Raw genomic sequence first — 12,831 nt, 5'->3', positions numbered from 1 at the left:
GCAAGACCTCTGATGCAGTCTCCCTCAGTACCCTTGTAGCCAAATCGGTGAGGTATGGATTATAAGTGGCTGGAAAAAGTGGCTGAACCAATGGCAAAGAGATCTTACTGCTGTCTTCAGTACCTCAATGGGGAAGCTATAGAGAAGATGGAACCAGACACCTCTTAAAGATGCAGAGCACTAGGATAAGTACCAATTGACACAAGATGGGGCATGGGAAATTTTTATTAAATATTAGGAAAAATTTTTGCACTATGACAGTGATCAAACACTGGGACAGGTGTCCAAGAGAGACTGTGGAATTTCCATCCCTGGAGGTTAATGTTCCCTCCCCCTTCAAGGGACAAGTAGGATTTGGAGATCTAAGTTGTGGTTCCTTACGTAGTGTCACATTCCCAAGATAAAACCTCTTAATCAAGAGATGGACTGAAATTTTGGGCTGTAAGTATATAAAATCAGTGTAGAAAGGTACAAGTATTATGAGGTCTTATTTCACTGAAGTTTTTTCTTTTTTTTAGATTAAAATGTTGGATTTGATTGTTACAAATTTCATACAGCATCTAAGTTTCAAATTTTGAAGGTTTTTTAGGGTTTTATTTTGCAAACAGTAAAAAAAAAACTGTTTAAAAAAGTCCTCCCCCTTACTGGGAATAAAACACTTCATAGCTTTTAAATGGAAAACAGCTGTAGGACTAAATAAATTGCTTGGAAAGAACTAAGCAGTACATGTTTTTTCTGGCTCAAAGATTAAACTATTGTCAGACCACTCAAAATACTTGAGAAATTAACTTTTATAACCCAAATGAAACCGATAGATCAGTTTAGAGTTTCTCAGTAATTGCAATTATAATTCAAAATAACAACTGGTTACTAAGGCCAAGAAAGTACAATACTGCATAGTATCAAATTTCTCAACCATAGCTGTTTAAATATATATATATATATATATATATATAAAAAATATAAAATTTTAAAAACAAACCCCAGCTTCTTCCAGACACATGTAAAGGCCACGGATCACCAAAATCTGAAGCGCTGGACCTGAAGTACCCTACCTTGGCTTAGCACATCTGCATTAATAGTCTGCCTTTTTAGTGTCATTAGTGGCCATTTTCTTGCTGGGACCTGATTTGAGACACATTCTGTATATTTTAATGCATTTATCCATATTTTAATTTTTAAGCATAAAACAAAGTAGCCATGGCTGCTCCTAGTTGAATGCATGGCAGGCATGAGAGACAATGTGATGGTGCACACAATACCGTGTAACGGCAGCTAGCTGGAACACCTGCCTGGGAAACAGAAAAACTTGTTAATTTTCCTTCTCAGCCCAACAGGGGATGGTAGTTCACATTTCCCACTGTACAACCACGTGCTGTATCCGTCAGGACAAAGACTTAGCTGCCCTAGACTGCCCTTCCGTGCTATAGTTAAAGCACAGCAACCACAGCTACAAACAGAAAGTGTCACGGCACCAAAAGGAATAAGGGTGTGTTTCTGTGAGATGATGGTGGGACTGAGATTAATCTGGGTCGTTGAACTGATTCTTGGGCTGTTGCTTTCATACAAGTTACTGGTTTGGCATTGTGTCCATGGAGTGAGTGCACATCACAGAGAGTGTGGAAGGCTGGAATGCTTTTGTGCTGGCATAGCTACAAGAGAAACTCCAAGAGAATGCCACAGTTAAGCACTGAGCACAACTACCTGCTTGTTGGGGCGCTGCCCTGGGAAGGAACCAAAGTCTTGAATTGTCGCTGCCACAGTATCTATCTGACGTGAGCTGCATGTTCCAAGAAAAAGGAGGACTGTTGTCTTCCATATTCAACTGGGCTGCTGAATTAGGGGATGGCTCCAAGCTTGAAATTATATCTAGGCTGGGAGGAGAGTCAGCTCCAGAAGCAGCTGCCCTGACACTTCCGATCTGCTGCAGTGGATGTCTTGCATCTAAGTATGCCAGGTGCTGGAAATGCCATTCTTTGGCATGTAACATATCATCAATTTTACAATATTTGAGGAAATATAAGTGTTCAAATTATCTTTTTTTAATTCTGTACAGTTCTGGAACTAGGTTTCTGTCACAGAATTGTAATCCCTACAATTCTTGCTGGACTTGGTCCTAAGTACATTAAAAAACCTATCCTTCATTTTAAAATGGAAAAAAAAAGTCAATTATGTCTTTCTACCTATATAATAACATTTTTGCAGTGAGATAATTTTTATTAAGTACAACGACTTGACAGGGATGAATATTCTAATACTGGAAAAATTAGCAAGCTATCAAATAATGAATATGGAATACTTATACATTTGGATTCCTAAGTGCCCTATGTATCTATTAAATTATTTGGTTTATATTAGGAATATTTGAGTATATCTTTAGATGCCTTGTATGTATTCCCTCATGTACTTGATAATAAAATTGAAAGGGGGAAAATTGTCATTTCTTTATCACTGAATAGCTGGTGCTTTGTTGATATACTACTGAAAACATTTTTTTCCTATCTTAAGAGAAATACTGAGGTTTTTTTTTTAATGGCATATGATAGTGTTGTATGTAAAATCTGAAACTAAAGGGCTAAAAACATACATAAATCAATTTAATGCATTTTAAATAAAAAATGGGAGAGCATAAATACCAAGATGAATTTCAGTAGTTTGTTGCTTTGTTCCTTTTCCATCTAGTTCAGAATTAGAAGAATTAGTAAGCTCAGCCACAGGAAAAGTTCAAGAATTGTTGACTGAGAACTCAACAAATACACTTTCTTTCACAAAAGGGTGCAGACATCTCTTCCTTTAAACATTTCCTTTTAGTTATTTGTATTTTTGTTATTTTTTAACTTATATTTGTCATTGTCTCATTTGTAGGCCACAGTTGTAGGACTTAGGGTTTTTATGTGTAGTAACAGTTTCGGTTTGAAAGCGCGGACATTCCCTACTTGCAAGTGGCCTGTATTACAAATGACACTACTTTGCCATAGAAGTGGTTTTGCATATAACCTAAGCAAAGCTATGTATATTTGTAAAAACAAGTGGGTGGCACAATTTTAATACTTAGTTTCTTCTCTCAACAGGTGTTAGTGTCTGTCCAATCTCTAATCCTGGTAGCAGAACCATATTTTAATGAACCGGGTTATGAACGATCACGAGGTACCCCGAGTGGTACCCAGAGCTCCAGAGAATATGATGGAAATATTCGACAGGCAACAGTCAAGTGGGCAATGCTTGAACAAATCAGAAATCCATCGCCGTGTTTTAAGGAGGTAGGTTTTATGAAACACAGTAAATATCTTGTTTATGTATTTATCTTGTTCAAGTGGTAAGAATAATGCAAATATTTTGAAACTTCATTCATGAGATGTCCAGTTTAGCCTCCTCTTTATATCCAAGGGGTACTTGACTCTAGAGACTGAAGTGAATAAGGATGTACCTGACTTCACAGAGTGCTTTCTGGGAAAAGGGAATGCACACAAATGGGCACTGACCTGTAAGGAGGCTTGGTGCACAGTTTGATAAAACACGGTTCATACCGCTTGGCTCATTCTTAATGCCAGGTGGTACCTTTTACATCCCATGTGGAAACAGTTGATCAGCCCTGCAAATGGGTGTTTGTTAGTCAGCAGAGCTAACAGGAAGTATTTTTCCAAGAAACATGAATTTGAAGCAAGTATTAGGACGCACTTTGGATACACCAAACCAATGCAAATTGGAAAAATGCTTTTAAACAATTACTAGTCTGAATGTTATTTATGGAAAGATCCACAAAGCATCTGTGCTAAACTAGAAAGCTGTGCCTTTGAAAACAGCTGTCTTGATGCTGATAAAAGTAATACTAACCTTCATGCATTCACACAATCTTAAACTTAGTTGAAAGAAATCAAATTTGTTTACATTCCTGAAAATAGACTAACTCACGCATGGCATCATACAATAATTTAGTTGTTAGGGACTTCTCAGTGTCTCTAGTCCAACTCCTTTCTCAGAGTAGGTCAGTTAGATCTCAGGGACTTGAACATATATGGTAAAGGATTCAAGAAAAAAAAAAGAGTGGAGGATACACTAAGAGAATCTGTATGAATATTAATACAAAATAGTTGGTCAAACATGAGTCACCTTGTGGTACTACCAGCAAATACTTCGAGAAAAACACATTTTACTCTAAACTACTAAAACTGTCACCACTTCTAAATTGAGCTGTGGAACCATCCTGTAGCGTCACTTGTGCTTTCAGTGGTCTGCATAAAATGCTGAAAAAGCACAAGTATTTTAGGATTATGCACATTGCTAAGTGTGGCATCTGAGTGAGAAGGTAGTCTCCTTGCTGTCCATAAGAACGTCTTTTGGAATGCAAAAACCTGTTTCTATTAAAATGACTCTGTTTTGTCAACTAAGAAACCATAGACATTTCACCTGCATGACAAGTTAAATATTTTATCCACATGCAGGTGGAAAAGGATGTGCAGTGTACTATAGTGTCTTGAATTAATGAAGAAAAACATGGTGGTTGTTCTAAATTACCTCTTAAATGTTTTACTCAATAAGTTGAAGACCATGGTAAAGATAATATTGTGACACATAATCAAATAACCTCTGCTAATAGGTCCTTTCTTTCTAGCTAAATGTACCAATTTCACTTCTGCAAAAAATGTTCTCAAATTACAGTAAGTTTAAATTAATGGAAGATCGCAGAAGGTGGTGGGCTCCCTGACAATAACACTCTATCTTTCTTTTCACATATACAGAAATTAAGGATATGCAATATTACAGTAGTTGGTTAAAGAATCCTAGTTTGGTTTTAGTTCTTCAAAAGAATCTCAGTGATATTGTGCTTACTCTGCAGCTTAGCTTTTCTACTACTTGTATGAAAAAGGCAGCTTTTGTAAGCTGACATCCTGCCCTTCTTTGGGAAGGTAAAGTAATGCGGTGTCTCCAAATGGTGGTGTTTTAATGGAAAACTAGTCATTCTGTGAGAACAGGTGACTTATGCGCAGCACATTGTTACCAAAAGGCAACTGTTGAAGACACTACAATGACTAGCTTTCCAAAAGCGGTGTGTAGCTAGGACTGAGTTAAGCTAAGCCACACATACCACGTAAATGAAAAGCAGCATTAAGAGGTGTATAGCAGTTTGCAGAGGTATCTTGAACATCTGAAACTCCTTTCTGTTACCTGGGAACAGACAAGAGTTTTGCTGTACAGAAGAGAACGGGACAACACTTAAAAGCTTTGCATCCAAATTGTTTTGTTCTGGTTTAGGTAACTGCAGTTTTCCTCATTTCCCAAGATACAATTTTCTATTTTTGCCTGTGGTGGGGCCTTTAGGACAGTATGATGAAATCCTCAAGATTCTGAGAAGTAGTTTGAAGCTACAATCACCTGCTTCTGTAGGGAGAAGTTTGAGGCTGAGATAGCTTGCTTTTCTGTTAAAAACACAACCATACAAGCTTAAGCTTGGGGTCCCACCCAGTGCCTTATCAACTTGTGCAACATGACAACTCCCTTTCTGCTTCTCCGAATACATATTCCCTATCATTGTGTAATGTGGCATGTATCTTTCCTTACATATCAAAAAATGGGACTTGTGCACTGGAAAAGGATTACATTTTTCTCTGATGCAATAGCTGAATTTTGGAAGAACACTGGATTCTGTCTGCAGCCCCATCCAAATTAAAATGCGTCTGTTGTGTAAATTATCAGAGCACGTCCCTGAGGGACTAGGTTGTTGTTAAGACCTCTGGTTTTTGTAGGGCTGTGTTTGTAGGGAACAAGGCATCCTGAAAAACCGAGGTCTGAGAAAGATACATCCTTCAGCTCATAAGATCTTTTGTCTTCCCAAATCTGAGCTGTCTTCCCTTCAGTGTTTTAAATGACAGGTAGGCTCAGGAGATCTAAACTGCCACAGTCTTTGGGAGTTCTTCCAAGCTCCATTATGGATATAAGGAATGCATCCAGAATTGAAGTCAATTATGCTTTCAATGTGCAGTTTTTCTTTAGACAGATCGCTAGATTCTCTAACCTCTAGAGGGAAATATGATTTTATCAATTATGTTACAATATTGCCAAGAACTCTCTGTGCTCAATAAAAGTTCTTTGATTTTATTGTTTCTTTCACCAGGCAGAGTTTTAGCAAACTGTTAAAGACAAAGCCAACACTAAGCAGAGTTTCACAACTTTCAATTGGTTGTTTTTTAGAAACCCAAATCTGTACAGAAATATCAAAATTACTGTGTGATCAAATACTGGTTCCCACCCAAACTGTGGGCAGCTCAACTACTATTGCCGGGGAATTCCAGTGTCCCCAGAGGTGCCCCCTCTGCCTAGGGAATGTGACTGCGGTTGTACCTCTCCCAGACCAGCTGGTATGATCCTCCTCTACGCAGAAGCATGTTATGTTCCTGTGCTCACACTGTTGACAGTGTTTCTGCTTACCCGTTTTCTGTTCAGGCAGCAAGTGGTTAGTGACAGGGGAAGACATGGTGCATACACTTCCTACCTATCCTTTTTAAATGAAATAGGACTGTGAGACCAACAATAAAAACCTTAATATTGTATCTGTGTAGCCCTGCCCCTATGCAAAAGTGAATGTCCATACATAGTGCCTGCATAGTAAGATCATCTTTGAACTGGAGAACATCTAATGTTCCACTATCACTTTTTCCTTTCCATGGTGTGATACTGTATTTCTGGCACTCATTTACCCTTCACTCAGATAACATGAGTGAATGCTAAAGTGGCAGACTGCACATAAATCGTAGGTTCATACAGACTGGAAGACACATCCAGGCCAACATCCTCCTTAAAAGAGAATCAGCTGAATTCAGACCAGGTTGCTCAGGGCTTTTTCCAGTTGGATCTTGGAAACCTCCAAGGACAGTAATTCCATCATTTATCTGCAGCCTGGTTCAATGCTGAATTATCTTCATACTGATTTTTTTTTTCCTTTTATCAGTTAGACTCATAGGGGTCTTGCAAATTTTGTATTGTTTAAGTATAGGGTTCTTAGAAAACAATGAACACTGTACATTCATTTGGAATATTTTCTTGCAGGTCATCCACAAACATTTTTACTTGAAAAGAGTGGAGATCATGGCTCAGTGTGAGGAATGGATAGCAGACATACAGCAGTACAGCAGTGACAAACGGGTAGGCAGGACCATGTCCCATCATGCAGCAGCTCTAAAGGTGAGACTTGTTTTATAATTTTATGTTCTTTAATCCAAAGATGACAAATGGCAATTAAATTGTTCAGCAGCTGAGTTTTACAATAATAATAGAAAACCCCAGCAACTTTAAAACATGTAAACAAACCTAAGTTTCCCAGCTGTCAAGAGACAGAGTTTATGTGCACTCCACTTTCTCAGTATTTGTTGCTACAACTTGAATTTCCTTTAGCACCTGTCCTCCCTATTTTTCTGTAAATACTTATGTAAGATACAGAGAGTGTATTTTGTTCTAAGGGTGGGTGGGAGTTTGATACAGTTCTGCTACAACCAATTCCTTTCCAGAAAATAAAATTTTGAATAGATAGCGCAGTTATTAAGCTGTGGTCTACTACAATTAGTTTTACCCTGTGTTAAACTTTTATCAACAGTTATAACCATTATAGTGTTTTCTTCCTTTCTAGCCAAGCACTATCATTTGTGTATTTTGTGTTCACACAGACAACAGGCTTTTTTTTTTTTTTGCCTTGCCCCTGAGAAGCACAAAAAAAATTTTTAAGGCTTCTTTTTTTCTATTGCTAGACTTGCATTCGTTCCGTGTGACTGGTCTTCACAATGAAGCTGCCTTTAGTTATGATGATCCATGTACAAATCTCTGTATATCTGTCTGTAACAGATCTCATCAAGACCAGGAACTCTTTATAACTCAACGTTTTGACTGTATGACCTACCTGATCACAGAATACAGATATGACTCAACTGCAAGACAAACAGCGTAGCATTTATATCAATGCACGTGTTTGCTGCAGTTCTTTATTGCCTTTCGTTTGTCCCTAGCACCACTTGCTAAGTATTCTGTCACTACAAGGAAAGTACCAGTCCTTGAGTACGGGGGAAAAGTTTGTCCAGTCATTGAAGCGGTACACTGACATCTTTTCTACTTTCTCCTTTTTTTGCCTTATGTTGTCTAACATTGAGAAAAGTGTTGTTTTAACTGTGGCCTTCCACACTGACTGCTTTCTGTATATTCAGCGTCATACAGCACAGCTGCGGGAAGAACTTCTAAAACTCCCCTGTCCTGAAGGATTGGATCCAGACGCTGATGACTCCCCAGAAAAATGCAGTGCCACAACAAGCTCAGAAGAGACCATGTTGCACGAACAGGTTAAACCCAGCAGCAGTAAAGATATCCCTACTGATTTCAAGTTATGAGTTGCATTGACATGGACTTTCTAGACACAAAGGCTTTGAAGCACAAGCCAAATATGTCAATATTTGTATGTAAGAAGCTAATTATGTAATAGGTAATGAAATTGAAACTATACTATGCCCTTAAGGATATACAGTTTAATTCAAGATGATCTTTTATTTACCTGTACAAGAGTGTAAACTTTTTTGTGCTTTTATTTTTCAATGTGAGAACCACTGATTGGTATGTTTAAAAAGTTATGTATACAAGAAATGGATAAATCACTGATATATAAGGGAAACTACCTTAGGAAAGAATGTTTACTGAATGTTTATTATTTTTTTTTACTTGTAGAGTGAGGGCGGTTGTAACAAAGAATATATATTGGTCATTCTTACAGCTACTATTTAAAGTCAGAAAATTTTCACTGAATTTGATAGATTTTACGTTTGGCCATATATTCATGCTCATATTTGATTCTAAAGAAAACCTCCTGTATACTTCAATAAACGTTAAATGGACATGATCCCTCTTTTATGATTTACTGGTACATTTTTTAAATAAACTGCCATAAAATAAGTTCTAGCTGAAGACTTGCACTTGTATGACTGAATTCATTACAGTCAACATATTTAATTTTATGCTTACTAATTCTAAAATGCAGGTGAAATAAATGCACATGGTTTTACCTCATGCCAAAATTTGGACTTCTGAATTCATCTTTCATTTGGCTATTTTATGCAAACTAACAGTATTCTAAATTTTGTAAGGGCTGTTCTGGAACAAAGTCTTTTCTCTGTTGAAATGTCTGATTTTTACATAATCAGCTGTACTCTGAGTACTGACAGAGGCTAATGACGTGCCAGGCAGGGCTCTAATGTTCTGTAGTTCCTACTGTACAGACTTATTTCCAATTTTATATTTGCAACCACAGATCCCTAACCAAAAAGGGTACGGGATTTGCTTGATTTAATAACCAAGTCTGGCTTTTAACATAACATGCATTACTATCGCTGTTCTTAATTTTTGAGCAGTCCTTGAAGGACTAAAGAGTTCTTACTGGTATTACCTCAGACTAATGATCTGTTGTATTATAATACTATAAATCAGGCAAAAACAAAGGGTTTTTGTTTTCTGTTTGTTTATACGTATCACGCTGGAAGTTTTTTCACTTTTTGTTTTACAATGTATTATTTCTAATCATTAAAAATGGCACCAACTGAGGTTGTGTTCTTATGCTGATGGTTAACAGACTTTGATAGTTCTGACCAAAGTACAATTTTTGTGTTATACTGATACGTTGTGTTAATCCAAGGCCTGTCCTGATTGTACGTCCCTCTCAATCTACCAACTTAGGCACGTCTGCGTTACTTCAGGGGATCCTTCATCAAAAAGCAAAACAAGCGGCTCTGTGCCAGAGCTGCTGGTAAATACATGAAGCAAAGAGTTTATGCGACATATTCAAAGTGTTAGGACTTCATCAGTGTTAAACAGCACTGCATTTCCCTGGATGAGTATTTCCTTACCTTCTATGACTGTACAAAATGACTGTGATACTCTTGTAAAGGCTCCAAAAGCAAAATTACCCGCTGACTTCCAACTATATTTAAGTTCAGTGGTTTCCATTAGAGCTCTTCATTTAGCGCTTAAACTGTCTGCCTACAGGAGTATCATCTTTTTATAAAAGCCTGGCACTTGTACCAAAATCAAATGTATCAGACCTGAAGATCTTCCTTAAGCGTGAAGACTTTTTTTACCATTAAAAAACAACACTGAAATAAAAAGTACTTAACTTGCATTGATTTGACATTAAGAGGGTGGCTGACACGATTGTACCTTTTTCTCTAGTGTGTACTTTGTGGTATCATAGCAATGCTAATGTGAAGTCACTGCTGCTTAATTAAGCAGATGTAAACAGCTGCATGGGATATTAAACTCTAATTTGTACCCACATACCAATTATCATTTTTTTGCTCGAGCCTGAGCTAGAACAGTATTGTACCAAATTAATGCAGAGATTCGGTCCTTAATAACTCAAACCTATGTTACAGTCTAGTAAGTAAACTTTGAACCTGGCAACAGATACAAGATGCAGTATTTAGATAGAACACACAAGGTAGCTATGTTACTGGGCAGCAAAATCACAGAAAACCATATGAGGTGTGTAGACAACTGCGTATTTTTTAACCAGTTCCCCTCATCTTTTACCATTTTATCAAACTGAATAGAAACCTGTGTAGATAAATCTCAGTGGGTTTTTTTTTTAAGTCCTGGGTTTTAACTGTTATGCTGTTTTTGTAGAAAAAGCTAAAAATCAACAAATTCTTTTGAAAAGCACAAAAGGTTGCAAACTGCTAATTAGACCATTCTAGAATTTTACCCCATGGTTTTTGGTACTGCCTTTGGCCCAAGATTCCCCAGTGACCCATTGCCACACAGTGTAGAGCGGGATGTTAGGAGCCATTGGAATCGCTCTAGCCACTGCCAAAGGAAGAGCACACCACATAGTAAGTGAATAGTCTTTCCTGGTGCTTCACAGACAGTAATGCTGAGCTTTTCTGACTGATTCAATCTACGCTATCTGTGGAGGAGGGAACAGCTCAGCAATCGATGGGACCTTGTGCTCCATGAGAGCAAACCACTTGTTATAGTGATTGCTGTGCATAAACAACTGTTCTGCATTGCAGCTGTAGACACGGTACTCCTCGAACACAGACAGGAACGATACCTCTGCAAGATTTGGTGGTTTCCTCTGGAATTTCCTTTGGGTAAAAGATGTACATAAATGTATGGATTAATGCTGCTCGGTAATCCTACCACTGCTATACTGGAAAAAAACAGAGGACAATCTAGAAATAAAGAAGAAAACTTGAAACATAAGAACCCTGTGAACAACTTCAAATTTTGCTCCAGTGATTACATGTTAGGTACCAGCAGAATAACGTACCTGTGACTATAGATTGACTGGGTCTATAGCAGCCTGTTGGGCTTTCTTACTGCTTCACTTCTCTAAATCTTTGACATAATAGAGATTGTGCGCCTCTGCTGGCCTGTTGAGGAGGTTTCCTTGCAGCAGGTACAATCATGCCAACACAGATAAGGCACTGGGCCACTGAGAGCTTCTAGGGAGCTTCAGCGTGGGTCTGTCATCAGCACTGTGGCTGGATGATGATCTGTCAAGCAACCGTAGAGCTTGACATCTTTACTTAAAAAAAAAGAAAGCTCCCTTACAATACAGGAAATAAATGTACTACACTACTTACGATGGTTTTAACCTCTGCTTGGTCTATCAAGTAAGGCATTCAGTTTCTAGTAGTAATCACATTGTTAAAAAGCATTACTACAAAACAGTACTTTTTCCATGCAACTGTGTAATCCTATACATAGGATGTTTACTAGGGGAGCTTTCCTTCCCCAAAATGTTTCTGGTGTTACATAAACAAATGTTCTGGTTTACATCCTGAGGCAAACAATTTGATAAACAACCAACCATATTATTAATTTACCTTGTTTACTCATAAATATCTGAACACAAATCCAGCTGGCCTACATTTAAGCCAGGACTATGCTCCTGTGAAGGAGAATTATTTAGGCTGAGGTTTTTAGTTGGAGTTTCTCAGGCATGGTGTCTTCATTATTTCCCTCCCTGCTTTTGTATTAGTGTGGTTTAGAAGTGTTCTTTCCTTGTTTCCTTATTTCTCCAGAAGCCAGTCACCATCATGTGGACTCACTTCTCTGGACTGTCAACTCTGTAGTTGGAAAACAGAAATTAGAAGCATTTTTTTCAATGGAAAGAAGACACAAATTTATACTGATCTTACCATAAGGAATAAGTATAATGTACAACAGCTATTTCAGATATATGTTCTCAATTAATGTTTTTACTATGCATATACACACATACATACACATGTACATATTTATATATGTATAAATGCATCAGGTCTGACAGTTGTCTTTTTGAAAAACAGTGTTCTGAGCTTTATTTTTCCCTCTCCTTTTTCATCACTAGGTGGAATGTGCAGGAGTTTATATCAGAAGATGAGCTTTCCAAAGTACAGTAAGCTGGATGGGTATAAAAGTAAGTTCCACAATTACTAAAATAAATCACAGGTGAAAACATTCCATTTTTCAGAGATTTTGTTGTTGCTGTTGTTTTACTCTCCTAGAATGTGAATGCAGAAAATACAATATCTACCCAGTGAATTACTACAGTAGAGCTCTAAAATAATCTCACCACCGCCTGTTTTTAATAAAGGCTTAGAGAAAACAAATCCCAAAACACAATGCTCCGTCTTGATTGACAGAGTTCTGCATATTGTGACCTGTCCTCTCTGCAGGCTGCAATCTCTTCTGTGCTTCTTGCCTCAGAAGCAACTTTCTGGCTCTTGAAAAGTGATAACCTGATTCACTTAGTTCTCCAGCTGTATTAATGCGCCTTATCCTTTACATTAAGAGTGCTTATAATATCTATATCATTTAATA

At 37.6% G+C, this 12,831-nt stretch overlaps 1 protein-coding gene across 3 annotated transcripts in view; it reads left to right on the top strand.

The window, feature by feature from the left end:
- Positions 1–10,299, top strand: part of BIRC6 (baculoviral IAP repeat containing 6) — a 185,713-nt gene extending 175,414 nt beyond the window's left edge. For all 3 annotated transcript variants that reach the window (XM_086743675.1, XM_086743674.1, XM_086743673.1), the window contains exons 72-74: positions 3,072–3,260; positions 7,045–7,179; positions 8,190–10,299. In XM_086743675.1, the coding sequence (XP_086599801.1) occupies positions 3,072–3,260; positions 7,045–7,179; positions 8,190–8,369 (504 nt within the window). In that variant the 3' untranslated portion in view covers positions 8,370–10,299. The remainder of the gene's footprint in view (positions 1–3,071; positions 3,261–7,044; positions 7,180–8,189) is intronic.
- Positions 10,300–12,831: the final 2,532 nt, after the last annotated feature.

This window comes from Chlamydotis macqueenii, chromosome 3 (genome assembly GCF_036417535.1).
Source record: "Chlamydotis macqueenii isolate bChlMac1 chromosome 3, bChlMac1.mat, whole genome shotgun sequence".
Classification (NCBI taxonomy): domain Eukaryota; kingdom Metazoa; phylum Chordata; class Aves; order Otidiformes; family Otididae; genus Chlamydotis; species Chlamydotis macqueenii.
This window is presented reverse-complemented; position numbering and strand designations above follow the sequence as displayed.